Source organism: Podarcis muralis, chromosome 16 (genome assembly GCF_964188315.1).
Source record: "Podarcis muralis chromosome 16, rPodMur119.hap1.1, whole genome shotgun sequence".
Lineage (NCBI taxonomy): Eukaryota > Metazoa > Chordata > Lepidosauria > Squamata > Lacertidae > Podarcis > Podarcis muralis.
The window spans coordinates 22432804-22447294 of NC_135670.1; the positions used below are offsets into that span (position 1 = coordinate 22432804).

Here is a 14491-nt window from a genome sequence, read left to right on the forward strand (position 1 = left end):
TCTCCGAACCCTAACTGGAGATGCTGGAAGTTGAAAGAGAGCTACTGTATATTACTGAAACAGAGCTACTCTCTCTCTCAAACACAGTGCCTTCTAAGAGACACTTCCATTGTTTCCTCTGCCCTCAAGCCTCTGCCTCCTGATCTTTTAATTAATTAAAATTAATTAATTAAAAATTAATTAATTAAAATTTTCTCTCTCTTTAATTAAAAATTCTCTTTTTCTTTCTTTCTCCCACTCTCTCAACAGTCATAGCTGCGGAACCTTGTTGCTTTCAGCTCTGTAACATGTACAAAGCCCACCTTTTTCTTCTTCCTGAATGATGTAATGCTCTCGAGCACACTCATTATTTGCTTGCAGTGATTACTGCAACACTTCTCAGCTTTCCGGTTTCCTCTCAGAAACCTCTTTCCTCCCTCTTGAATTCTGCAGCTTACTTAACCCATTCTGCTGACACAATATGCTCCCCTTTCCTCTACACTGGCTTCCTTTTTCCTCTCTCTAGTTAAGCTTCCACTATTGACCTCTAAATGTCGTCAGACTCTTTATCTTTTTTCTCAGACCCACTCTTGTAAACTGCAAAATCACACCAATCGGTTCCCTGGTTGCGTCTTTTCACCCTTGCTGCTTCTGCTTATGAGAGCACTTGTTGACCCTTGACACAACCCATGGGACCCAGTTTTCCATTTCTTCTTTGGAAAGAAGTTCCCCTTCTCTTTTGAGGAACCAGAAACTGGCCCATATTGCATTCTCTGACGTGAGACACCACTGCTTCCTGCACCGCCCAGGGAGCCCCCGCATTATAGTGGGAAGGGAGAAAGTGGTCAAGTTGTTACTCACACTGGACTGGGCACAGAGCTTTCCAGTTCATCCAAAAGGCTCTCCACGCTAGGGCACACATCCTCAATGCCGTGCCCTCCATTCCGCTTGGGCTTCTCCTTCGGTGGGGTTGCTGATTGTGTGTTCAAAGAGGTAGTGTTCTCAGGGACACCGTAGTGAGATCCAGTCCCACCAGGCAATGAAGGGCTCCTAGTGGCTTCATCTTATAAGCAGAAAGACACAGGCAAATGTTTTTTATTCATTTTATTTATTCAAAAGGAAATGCACGCTTGCTTGCTTGTAATAGAACCAACCTCTAAATGGTTTACCAGAAAAATTATCGAGGGGGGAAACAACCAGCTTAAAAAACAAGCAATCAAAGAAGATATCTAAAGATAATTCAGATCAACTTTAGAGAGATTAAAGAACATGTCAGCATTTTCTGTGTCTGGATAGGCTTTGCTTAAAGAAAATGTTTTCAGTAGGCAGCAAAAAAGTACAATAAAAGCATCTGCCTGGTGTAAATAGGAAGGGAGCTCCAAATTATAGGTATTGTCATGCTAAAAGACCCATTTGCTACAAGTGCAGAATGAATATTATGTGGCACTTCAGTTCCCTGTACTTTAATTCCTCAAATTATAACTTAAGGGCTACTTCGGGACCACCAAAATGTGTGTCTGCAGGCATCTCAGTTACACTGGGAGTCAGAGCGCAGCATGTGCATGGGGCAGGCAACAGATCCAGGATCAGGGGACAGGAATTTGACTCCCGCCATCAAATTTACCTATGGTTGTCCTGTGCTGCCAGAGCTATTGCTTCCTACCTGGTGCATAGCCGCTGGGAGGGTTGTGCTGAACGGCATTCAGTTCCAGTAGCAGTCGGTCCAGTTCTGACAGGTTATTGCCTAGCGAAGAGCTCATCAGGGTGGGAGATGGTTCTGCAGACTTCTGCTTGTTGGGGAAACTGGTGTTCAAGGGATCAAAAGGAAAGTGAATTGATCACAGATCTTCTTATTAAACCTTGTTAAGTTACTTGCATTATAGGTTTGCAGGGATGGTTGCTGCTGTTTTTACTTCTATATAAACGCAGTTCCAAGTCATCAAAAGTGATAAACCCCAAATGGCTTATTTGCATCCCATTTGTGGTTTTACTGTTGAGTTGGCAACAACGAGGGCTGATGCATCTAGAGTTCCACATGCAAAGCATGGGCTCCACCGCAAAGTTATAGCCCTTCCCCAGAATATACCTGATGTGGAGCCCTCTCTTATTTCTCTCCCCAAAACCTACTGGGGGTGAGGGAGTGTACAGCTTAATTCACTTGTCTTTATGGTACAAGGGAATTAAAACCTAAGTACATGTAATTTTTCTTGCCAGCATCCATCCAAGCTCCTCCCCGCCACCTTTGTTTGCAATGCACCTTAAAGAGGCACTCTAGCCTCTAAGAACCATCACCATGGAGCTGCAGTTAGCTGCATATTCCTGAACTTACTTACTTTCTTTCTCTTTCTTCCCTTCCTTCCTTCCTTCCTTCCTTCCTTCCTTCCTTCCTTCTCTCTCTCTCTCTCTCTCTCTCTCTCTCACACACACACACACACACACAAAGAGCTTCAATTTATGATGCAGTCTGAGATGCCTTGGTGGCATTTTGCTAGATTGGCTTAAATAGTGTTTTTGTTTTACAGATTTTAAAATAACTTTGATTGGGAATGACAGCCACCCAAATCTCCATTTTACAGCTGGAGATACAGTGATCAAAACCAAATTACCGAAGGCAGATCGAAAATGAATGGCAAAGCAGAAAATAAAAATCCTGATCTCCTAACTCCGCTGTGCTAGAGAAAGTTAACTGCATTTTGCCACCTCAAAATCCTGTTTACGGAATGTTATTCCACAAAGGCAGTAGGAAAAGATCCCCAAGAACTAGCTCTGAAGTGAAACAGGAAGTGGTATCAACATGGGTGCCCAATATTTTTGCGACCACCACAAGCGGAACCAGCTCCTGGCTTCACCATAAGCTTCTGAGTGTAGGGGGGATTTGGGAGAGTAAGCATGGGAATAGTGGGCTACCTGTAGACGTGCTCCTCTTCGCTTACACGTGAAGGAGAGATGGCACACTCTCTGGACACCGAAGTGCTGGAGCTGCACACAGGAGACTGGGACTGTGGCTGCAGAAAAAACCATTTGCACATTTCATTTAAATTTATTAGGAGAGAGACAGAGAGAATGTATATGAGTCAAAACCTCTGTTCCAAAACCAGCTCTGTGCAAGAGACTTTCACCCAACTACTGAGCTGCACATGGATCTTAGCACAAGTAGGTAGTCCTTTTTCAAATTCAAAGCACTGAATGAGGGCTGAGGAACCTTTTTCAACCTGAGGGCCACATGTACAACTTTCTGAGGGCCTCAAGTCAGTGGTGGACAGGGCCAGAGTCAAAAGTGGGGACAGCAAAAAATGTCAATTTTACCTCTGCACAGTAGGCTGCTTTCTACACACACTGTACACAACCCTCTCTATATTTCTTCCAGACAAGCAAAAGGCAGAAACACTTGGAGTGCAAAGTAGAGGAGGGGATGGGTGTGGCCTGGGGAAGAGTTCCAAGGGCCAGACAGAGAGACCTGGAGAGCCACTGTCAGCCGCTGGGTATGAGGTTCCCCACCCCATCCTATAAAATTGTCACATTAACACACAAAACTAAGTCAAAATGAGAAGACTGCACTTGCAGACAACCCTTCTCCTGTGTCTTTGCGCCTCCCTTCCTGTTATATGAGCACTCAGACACTATGGTCAGAACAAGCCAGGATATGAAGCCACAGTTTGAAACTGGCTTAAAACCTGAATTTGTTTGGAAGCCACTGACCATAGTTTCCAGATCTGAACATAATAGGAAGTATATGGCTAAGATCTGAGTCTCGGATTTATGGCTTAGCACTGCAATGGAAACACAACCATGGTCACCGTAATCTTCACTGCAAGCCACCATTAAAATCCCTAGTGCAGATGATGGTGAGGGAAAGGTTGGCAGGTAGTGGACTACTTAAGGTCAGCTAGTATGTTCATAGCCAATGATGAATTTGGGTGGCTGACAGCACACCGTCAGAGTAAAAATCAGGTTTCATATGGAGCTCTCCCTGACATTTTTTTTAAAAATGAAAAGCTGCCACTGAAGACTGAAATCAAAGGCCAAGGAATGGCAAGTAGGCCCTTAACCCTTTCCTGTTGATTGCTGCCTCTCTCAGAATATTCTTCTCCCATGTGCTCTTCCCACCCCCAAGAAAAGCAGCTTGAGGAGAGGCTGTCTAGGGGCGGGCAAGGGGGGGGGGGACACAAAGCAGAATAAGCTGGAAAGGAATAAGCAGCCCCTTTTTCAGCTCCCAAATGCAGCCCCCAGATGTTCCTTTTCCTTCAACCGTCAGGAGAGAGATACATGGAGCTCCACATAATGCACACTTTATTCTTTAGTTGTACTAATAAAGCAAGGCTGGGGAACCTTTAGCCCTCCAGATGTTGTTGGACTTCAACTCTCATCAGCTCCCACCAGTGTAGGCAATGGGTGAGGGATGATGGGAGCTGTAGTCCAACAATGTCTGGAGGCCAAGGGTTCCCCAGCCTTGCTGTAAACAAACAAAACAAAAACAATTCAGGGTGCATGCAAAGCAATGGGGTTCAGTTAAATCTGCTGGTCTTAGCATTTGGGTTTGCAGATTAGTCTGAGCTGCAGCTTAACCCCAAGAACCCATTGTGAATTCAGCCTTTGGAACATGCAAAGTAACAAGGAAGCAAATCACAGTTTACCCCTAACACACAGGCTTCCAGATCAAACCCTAGCACCTTTTATTTTATAAAGTAGCAATAGTTACAGTTCACTTATTTCCTCAGGAATATACACAAATTGGATGGCCTTGAGCCAGCTGCTCACTCAGGCTCACAACCCAACTTGTACAGCTGTTAGAACAGTGACTTTCCTCCAAAACATATCTACACAAAATCAGATCATGCAAGAAAACTACTCTCCCCCACTCCCCAGTTTTACAAAAAGTTGCCACTTCCGCATTTGAACAGGCCCAAACAGTTTTGAGAGCTCACCCTCTACTTACATGCAATGCATGACTGGGATCTTGGAATGTGGAACAAACAGGATGCAACCTGGTAACAAATTGTTCTCCCTAGAGCTAGCCTTCACCCCCCTCCAGAAACACATTTCATGCTTCCTCCAATCTGATCTATGGCTCATATACCTGTGATCTACAAAACTACAATCTCTTTTCCAAAAGCCCCAAGGTGACTGATTAAGATCTGCATCATTCCACTGTGGCTTCAGACAGGGCACTGGTGAGGAGACTGTGAGTAGTGTTTTCAGGGCGTGAACCTTCAGGTCTAGCTTTACAGACTGAAAGAAAAATTGAGCAATCTTCACATTATGCTGCCAGCTAAAGCTGAGTACTGCCATGTTTACTCAGAGCTATGTGGGGAGGGGAGAGTCAGTTTCCATGTAAGCATTTAAACTGAGCTGGTAACAAGCACAATGTGAAGATCGCTGGCCAGAGGAGGCTTCTTCCAATTAAACGAGGAAGCGTCCAATCCCAAATGGAAGCATTAAACAATCACTAGCCATTTATTTTCAGTTCTTGGCAGTAAAGTTTTCATGTTATGTTATTAGAGCAAATGCTTTTATCAATATGGCCATAAACCAGCTCTGAGCGGAAATATGGGATACAAATATTTTAACAGACAATAAGTTGCTCCACAACACACCAACAACTGGCTCCCTCAGTTCCATGAGCATAACTAAGACAGACAAGCAAAATTACCTGCTGGTGAATATTTCTGGGGATGCTGAGCTGCCACTGGTCTAAAGGTTCACTTACAGTCCCATTCAAGGCCTCATTAGAAGGAGGGGGTGGCACCGGAGGAGGTATAGTGATTTCCTGGTACGTATGATTTCCAGTTGGATACGAGTAAGATGTTTCCTCTGACAGGAAGACTGGTCGCTTGGAGATGTGAGAGGTAGTGGATTCCAGGTCTGCTAACAATGCGTCTGCACAGAAGACATACAAGAGGAGAATTAGAAAAGGAGGGTTTTGTCTATATTAGGGGTAGAGAACCTCATGTCTGGGGGCCAAACAAAGCCCTCTAGGCCTCTTTATCTGACTCTCAGGACCAACCTGGCCATGTCCCAATTCCAAGCCACCCACCTCATTGGCCCTGTTCCAAGCCCTTCTCTGGTGCTTTTGCTGGCTAGAATGCGTACTTGAATGGTGATAATGCATCTTGCTCACCAGGAGTGAAAGGTACATGCATGTGTGATTTGGGCAGGGGTGTGTGTGTGTGTACGCAGAAACCTCATTTTTTGCATGGCTAGAACGAAGCCTTCTATTGCTCTGTCTTGCCTGCAGCCCTGCCCACCACTGCAGCCCCCACAAGGTCTCCTAGAAGGGAATGCAGCCCTCAGACTGAAAAACATTCCTCTGGGCCTACACACTTTCTTTCACTCCTCCCAGCCAATTCAACAGGCATCGCTGTCCTGAATGAAGCCCTTCAACGAGCTTCACTATACTGTCAGAAACGAAGTCTCTAGAAATCTGTTCTTTCCAGCACAGCACCAACACAATTAATAAAACCTTCCTTACCTTTACAAAAAAGTAAACAGACCAAGACACTACAGCAGGTGATAGCAACAACAAAGCACCCTGAAGATCCAAAGAAAAGCCAGATAGTAATGACTCCTCAGCCCCTACAGCTTTGCTAAAGAGAAACCTAAGCAGGCCTCTCTCTGAGACAAACCCACCAAAGTCTGAAGCAGACTAATTACTAGTTCTGTGTCATGAACTCATTCAAAACGTGGCCACAAGCACTGCCTTGTGCAAAGCAGAGATCTCAGGAAAGATTTTTCTTCCTCAAAATCCAAAGACATCTAGGAGAGGACTCTGTCGGCCCACAAACTTGCTTCCCAGGTGCAAAGAGTTAACACGAGATCAGTTCCCTGCCAGGTAAATGCAATTGTGCCTCCTGCAAATAGCTTTCAACATGCTGAGTCAGATCGCAAATTCCTGAAGGGGAGGAAAAGCCTCTCCCAGATAAAAATGCACCTTCAAAAAAGGCAGAGGGAAACTGGGGCAGGGAGAAATCTGGATACTTAAGCTAGCACAGCCTGTCCTTGCTTAGTAAGGGAGGAAGAAAAGTGCAAGAAGCGAAACTGTGCAACAGATGAGAGGTTTTGTCTGCAGCATAACAAGCTACAGCAACTTGCAGTGAATCCCAGCCAGAGTCGCTGTAAAAAGACGCTTCAAGGAAAAGAACAATGGATGACATTTGCCAAGTCAGGCTACTCTCAAAGAGAAATGGAGCACAGGAAAGGTTGAAGGCAAACCAGACAATACGCTATCAATAGACCAGTTAAGGTTTCAAAAAGAGAAGTAAGCTTTTGAGTCACACAAAGCTCATTTTCCAGCTGTGTTTCTAGGGCAGTGTCTGCCTAACTATCAATGGCATGTGGTGATTTTTTTTGTAGGATCAGAGGTGCCAGCTAGCGAGGGCGATGGGGGTGGGGAGCCACATAATGCCTGTGAGAATCACCTCCCTCCCTAAGTTTCCAAGGCTTTTGGAAGAAGGTACCAGGCCCCTGACAGGATACTGGAGCTCTCCTGCCTCCTTCCCAAAGCTTCCTGGGCTTTGGGAAGGTGGAGGGAGGGTTCTTGGACCCATCGGAGCATTGCACCTTCCTTCCTAAGCCGAGCAGAAGCTTCCCAGGCTTTGAGAAGGAAGTCCTAGGGAACAATTAGGGGACTCTTAGGGTTACCACACGCCCCTGTTTCCCGGGGACAGTCCCAGGATTTGCGAATAAGTCCCCAGACAAATTGCATCCCCGGAATGTCCCCGGATTTCATCTAATGTCCCTGGGAAACGCAGCAGCGGCAGTCTCAGCAACCCGGAGCAGTTCACTCTGGCTGGCTTCAGAAGCTGCTCGGAAGTCCCCATATGAACTCAAATTTCTGGACATTTTGATTATGAACTCCCTCTTATGTTGCTATCACAGCCATAAAGGAAACTATGGGCACAAAACTGCATGTGATGTCGGCATACATGTATTTTGCTATACATAGCAGATGGAAAGTTCATCACTTGTTAAGGTCTATGTGCAATTTCCTATGCAGAAATAGCACCTATTAACGAAAGATGCTGTGCATAAAGCAATCTTTAGATGTTCAGAGTTGGAAGAAAAAACATTATTGCCCTCTTAGGTTATTCTTCACCCAATTATGAAGACGATACTCAGCATACACACACCTACGTGGCCAGATCAGGAGAGTGCCTCAACACTGCATACCCATGTCTCTGTACTGCATACAAAACTGAACACTCAGACAAAGAGATTTTGCAATGGGGTATCTGCTTTTGCATGCTTTATTTATCTCCCTTGGCTCTCTCTAAAAGAGATTTCAATAAACAAGTAAGTTGATGGTTGGAGGACCCTGCAACCTACGGATTCATTTCTAGGTGAATAACACATTGGTGAATAAATATACCAGCTCGTCTGATGAAGTTGTCACAGGTTATTAAATTCTTCTTTAAAGTATACACCAACTCAAGGCTTCAGCCCACATATAAAATCTTGCCATGTATAGCAAAGAGTGGTGAAGTAACATCTGAGCACCCTGCATGTCTTTCAAGACAAGGATATTGTAGGCGTTGTTTTAATTAGATTACTAAAAGAGTGCCTCCAGGGACACAGTAAAACGCTCCCTTCGGGAGCAAGGAGTACTGCCTGTATAAACTACACGCTGCATGTGTGTGAAGGAAAAAAATCAGAAATACAGTGGTACCTCAGGTTAAGAACTTAATTCATTCCGGAGGTCCGTTCTTAACTTGAAACTGTTATTAACCTGAGGTACCACTTTAGCTAATGGGGCCTCCCGCTGCCACTGTGCTGCCGCCACGCAATTTCTGTTCTCATCCTGAAGCAAAGTTCTTAACCCGAGGTACTATTTCTGGGTTAGCAGAGACTGTAACCTGAAGTGTCTGTAACCCGAGGTACCACTGTACACAGGCATTTTTACATGTTGGTGTCAATGTGTTTGCCTGTAAGACAAACATAGGAAACAGTCATAAACAGAGGCCAACTATCAGTTGATCAACTATCAGACTTGTCTACACTGACTGGCAGAGGCTCTCTGGGGGTTCAGATGGGAGACATGCACAGCCCTACTTGGAGATGCCAGAGAATGAACCTGAGACCTTCTGCATGCAAAGCAGATGCTCTACCACTGAGCCACAGTCCTTCCCCACAAGAGGTCATCTCAGTACACAACATACCTTTCAAACAACCAGGCTAACACAATTACTGCCATCCTCATATTAACGACAAGTGAACATAACCTAAGCCTAAAGGGGCTCCAAGTTATTTAGAAGGACTCTAAGGTCATCTGTGAACCCCTCAGTTCCCTCAGGGTACGTAACTGGAGCACAGCCTAGAAAGAGGACTTGTTTTTAAGGAACACGATATGCAGCAAGGATTTCCAAGGCGCAGAATACATACCTCAGAGAAGAGGGCAAGAAGCTGCAGTTGTTCTAATACTGTTGCTCTTTGAATGTGTGACTGTGTGTACACAGTTTATGATTCAAGCTCTATCAGAGAAGGTGTGGCTCTGAATGACAAAAACTTTCCTCGTGAAATGATTATCAAATCATGTTTTCTTGCGCTCATGCGCTCTCTCACACGCACACCCCACTCTGTGAATTACCGAAGGAGGAATTCTCAATTGCAAAGGTCAACAGTCCAGAGAAAGAGGGGAATGGAGTTGCCTGGCCTGTATGCAGTCTTGTTGATGCAGGCACATTTTCCCACTCCACTGCCCTTTTCCCTTATTTTTTAAACAAATGCTTAATATTGTCTCTGAAAAGGATGAAACTTAGTTCCCAGTGAGTGTTTGTTCACATTGTTAGGTTTCTGCTGCAGCTACAGCTGGACACACCTCTATGGCAGTTTTATGCACTGTTCCCTTCTAGGGTGCCTGAAAGATAAGAATTCTGGAATAAACTGCAACTATTTCTGTCTTCCTGGGCATAAAATACTGTAGTCAGATGGAGTGCCCTTTTCAAATACAGTATCCCACATATTCAACACAAGTCTTCATTATTGGACAGTTGCTTTTTTTCCCCTTTCAGTGAGAGGTAAATCAAAGAGGAACAGCTGTCTTAGCAGTAAAAACATAGCCAACATCTGTTGAGACCATGGTCACAACACCATACATTTGAAGCATGCACACTCCCCACCCACCCCCACCCCAAAGAATCCTGGGAACTGTTTTTCTTAAGGGTGCTGGGAACTGTGGCTCTGTAAGGTGTCCACTACAGCTCCCAGGATTCGGGGGGGGGGGGGAGCCATTTGCTTTAAATGTATGGCACGGATGTGACCCAAGCTCTTACTAAGAAGTACTTGACATATGATGAACTCTGGCGATTGACACTGCTTTGCTTTGACCTTTTTAGTGATTAATGACTCCGTAATACGTCACACAGGCTTGCTTGGAACTGGAAGTGATGTACAATAGACAATTTGCTTGACTCCCTAACTTTTTTTTCAAAAAGTTATTTACCAAATTTTCCACATTTGTTCATGAATGATTTGTGAAGGGTGCAGTGCCTTATCAATAGCTTTGGGTGATACTGCTGCAATTCTCAGAGTCCAAAGGGTAACGTATAATGTTTTTTCCCCAGTATAGAAAATTAGAATTTACTGCTTAAGTTAATGTGGTGGGCAAGAAATGACTATTGCTTAAAAGGCAGTTGTGAACATGCATTATATAGTAAAAGTTAGGGGGCACAGCTGCGACCCTTAAGAGGCACCATCTCTAAACAGGCATTCTGTGTAGGTAGCTAGGTAAGCTCCAAGATCAACAGATGAGGCCCTCCTGGTGGTTCCTCCTCAGTACAGTATAAAGTAAGTACTGTGGGGGCCTGGGAAGCAGCTTTTTAAGTTGCAGCTTAAAAAGGAGGGAACTTCCTCCCTACTGACACATCTTTTATACTTTAAGGTAGCTAGTGAAGGCAATTCTCTAAGCAGGGGTTTGGAACAGAAGGCCTGACTGCTAATGCTATTAGTAACTGTTCTTCAGTGATTTGTTATGAGTTTGAAGGATTGTTTTATTTTATTGGATTTATATAATTTAAATGTAAATGTAAATGACTTGTGCAAATGATTATATATATATATATATATATATATATATATATATATATGGTTGCTTCCAAGTAAGTTTTATTCAGACTTGACTTATTGAGATTGGTGGATCTAATTTTGCCAAGTCCATTAATCTCACTGGATGTACTTTATGTATGGCTATTATTGGATGCAACTCTATGTAAATAAAAAAGTACTGTAGAGGGTTTTTGGTGTAGTAGGATTTAGGCCACATGGCAACCTAGACTAGTTTGTGTTCCAAACAAATGCAAAGTAATGGTCTTCAGCCAGAAACAAAGCTAGATCTGCAAACTCAGCCAGTAGAAAAGTGTGGCGAGCAAAGATGGATTCTTAAGCAACATGTTTTCCACTGAAGAGAAAATCTCCTTCCTTTGGTCTTGGCAATCTGGCATGCAGGCAAAGTAAAGCAGGGGAGGTTTCTAAGTGAACACTGAAAGCCCAGCCTATGAAACAGTTAAGTGGCGGAGATCACAGGTTTATTCATTAACTTCCTCCACCCCACATCCTTTGCCTTCCTGACTTTAGCAGCATGCTCCACTGTTTGAGGAATAGGAAGTAAAAGAGGATAGAAGAAATACTGGGTGCTGATCTCTCACGTGGGATCTGATCAAAAGGGCTAGTGACAAATTATGCTGAAGCATAACCAGTGACTACAATGTTATAGTCCTGAAGGAGCCAACTGATATAGTCTGTGTTCACTATGAGAAGAAAATATGCAGCAACACAGGCACGGCAGCTGAAGGACAGACAACCAGTGCCAACAGGGGCAAATTACCTGGATCAAATGCAAATTCTAGCTATGCTAGGTCATAGGCTGCAGCCAAACCTTTTAAAAAAAAACTCCACAACATCAGCCATGTATGGATCCACAAATGACAAAGTTAGGCTAACTCTGAAAATGCTTGTAGGAAATGCAGACCAGTTTGCTTAACCAAATAAAGAGTTCTGTGCATTTGCACATTTTTCAGCACAATATAGATTGGTTTGGTGATGATATCCCCCCATTTATTTTGAAAGCGTTTATATTTCCCATATCATTAAAGCAATAATGGCTTAGAGGTTTTCCTGATAAAAGGTTTTGATGAGCAAAATATCCCCAAAAATATGCCTCTGCCCAAGCATCTAGACCTTAATTTATCCCACCATTATGAAATTAATCTTTTATTGCAGCAATAATTTCTATATAATTTTTTTGCATGGGAAATATATTAAGTACAATTCCTATTTATTCTCATAACCCCAAGGTGGGTCAGTGATTTTTTTCTCTTTTACAGAGAAAGAGAACTGACCATGAGAGGCAGTGATAGACAAAAGGTAATCCAGAGCATTACATGACTGACTGAGCATGGAGCCTGGCCGCCTTGTTTAAAGTCTGAGTTTATTTGTTCTTGCCGGCTCCTAGTCTTTGAACCGGATGTTGCTCAACCATACAAAATCAATATGCAATTGAGCTACCTCCAGATAATATCCAGGAAATGCTAGGGTTCTGGTAGCAGGTGCAATATATGTTTCATGTACCATGAAGCAGATTCTACCATTGTCATAGAACAATGTATCTGGCTGACCATACAGTGGGAAAGTTGTGAAATAGTGCTGCGCCTGGCATAAAACCATCCCTATAAACAAGGGCATGTTACAAAAATGTGGGGGAACAAGTTTCAGGTGAAGTAAGAGATGCCTTTCTTAAACTCCACAAGTGACCCCAAGTTATACAGTAAACATTCCTTCACTATGTTCCTAGTTGCACACATTCCCTCATATCAGACAGGGGAAGAGCTCATTCATTCTAGGCACTTCGCTGCAGGCTTTTCAGTGATCCTTGCATGTTGGTTCTTGCCAGCCAAGAATGCAGGCACCTTAGGCAGAATAAGCAAGGAAAAGGCGTTTTCCTACATTTCCCAGATTTCTCTATAAAAGCAGTGAAGCCAAACACAGAGAAAAATAGTGCCAATGACAGCTATTTCATTTCTAACAAATTATTAGCAACATTTACAGACCAGTTCTCTGAAGAATGACCCTATGCAGCATGCAATAGCATGCAAGAGACACACATACTATATTGTACTCTGTAGATGTAGAGGATTTACATGAAGGTTAATAAAAAGATAAAGAAATTCAAGGACTTTTTGCCCTCCTCTCATCTTACCTTTATAGATAGATATACAGTAGTACCTCAGTTTAAGAACAGCACTGTTTACGAACTATTCGGTTTACGAACTCTGCAAAACCGGAAGTAGTGTCCTGGTTTGCAAACTTTACCATGGTCCAAGAATGGAAGCCGAATGGTGGAAGGGTACCGGTGGCAGGAGGTTTCATTAGGGAAAGTGTGCCTCAGTTTAAGAACGGTTTCGGTTTAAGAACGGACTTCCAGAACAGATTAAGTTTGTAAACTGAGGTACCACTGTATATGTGTTTGTGTTTATGGGAGGCTCCCAGAATGTACTGACTACCTTTTGAATGGCGCCTTCTACAGGACTCAAAAGGGAGAGCCTAGCCTAATGCGAAGGGACAGTGATGCTTGGTCCGGGCACACAAGACATCTCCCTGCAGGGCAGCCACAGAAGATCCTCTACTGAAAGTTTTAACATATGGGTAGGCACGTAGTTGCCCTGGTCCTAAGCCATGAACCAAGACCAAGACCAGCACTCAGAATTGGACTAAGAAACAGAGGACCACTGAAGCTGGTATAGCACATGCGTGATATAATTGCAATATTCTGTCCAAGTTAGTAATTTAGATAGCCAATACATTCTGCATTAGCTGCTGTTTCTAGACCATTTTAATGGATAACTGACTCCAGGCTACGTGGACCCTTTCAGATAATTATGTTTCTCCAGGAGCCTTTAGGTAAAACACTACTACAGTGGAACCTCGTATTACGGACATGATCCATTCCGGAGGCCCATCCGTAACATGGAACTGACGCGTGCATATGCACATGCGTACAGTGCGATTTTGCACTTCTGCGCATGCACAAGCGGTGGAACCCAGAAGTAACCCGTTCTGGTACTTCCGGGATGCTGCAGGACGCAACACGAAAACACACAACCTGAAGCGGACACAACATGAGGCATGACTGTAAAGGGGTGGTTTGCCTTTATGCTGACACACAGCTTGGAGACTGCACTTGCTACAGTGTTTTAAACTCCCGCCCCAGAGCAGAAACCTCCTATGCATCCTTGGAATGCCCTTGAAGGACAAGATGAGTGCAATGAAGGAGCATAATGGAGCCCACCCTACACTGCACAGGCTCAGCCAGCATAAATAATAAGCTGTCTGCCTCCTACCCACTCAGCTGGCTTATAACATAAAGCCATTGTCTTACTCACACAAAAATGCTGGAAATTGCCCCCTCCCACATTAACCATATTCCTCCACCCATCATTTACAGAAACAGATAAGAGGAGTTTCAGGCTGCGTGCATACCTAGCTGTCAACTCAATTCACTCCAACAATTATTTTGTTAATGCTC

The 14491-nt window shown here is 43.9% G+C and overlaps 1 protein-coding gene across 3 annotated transcripts in view; it reads right to left on the reverse strand.

The window, feature by feature from the left end:
- PXN (paxillin) overlaps positions 1 to 14491 on the reverse strand; it is a 64616-nt gene that overhangs the window by 22042 nt on the left and 28083 nt on the right. For all 3 annotated transcript variants that reach the window (XM_028709269.2, XM_077920752.1, XM_028709272.2), the window contains exons 2-5: positions 5630 to 5856; positions 2887 to 2984; positions 1643 to 1782; positions 841 to 1042 (exon numbers count right to left, since the gene is read on the reverse strand). In XM_028709269.2, coding sequence (XP_028565102.2) covers positions 841 to 1042; positions 1643 to 1782; positions 2887 to 2984; positions 5630 to 5856 — 667 coding nt within the window. The remainder of the gene's footprint in view (positions 1 to 840; positions 1043 to 1642; positions 1783 to 2886; positions 2985 to 5629; positions 5857 to 14491) is intronic.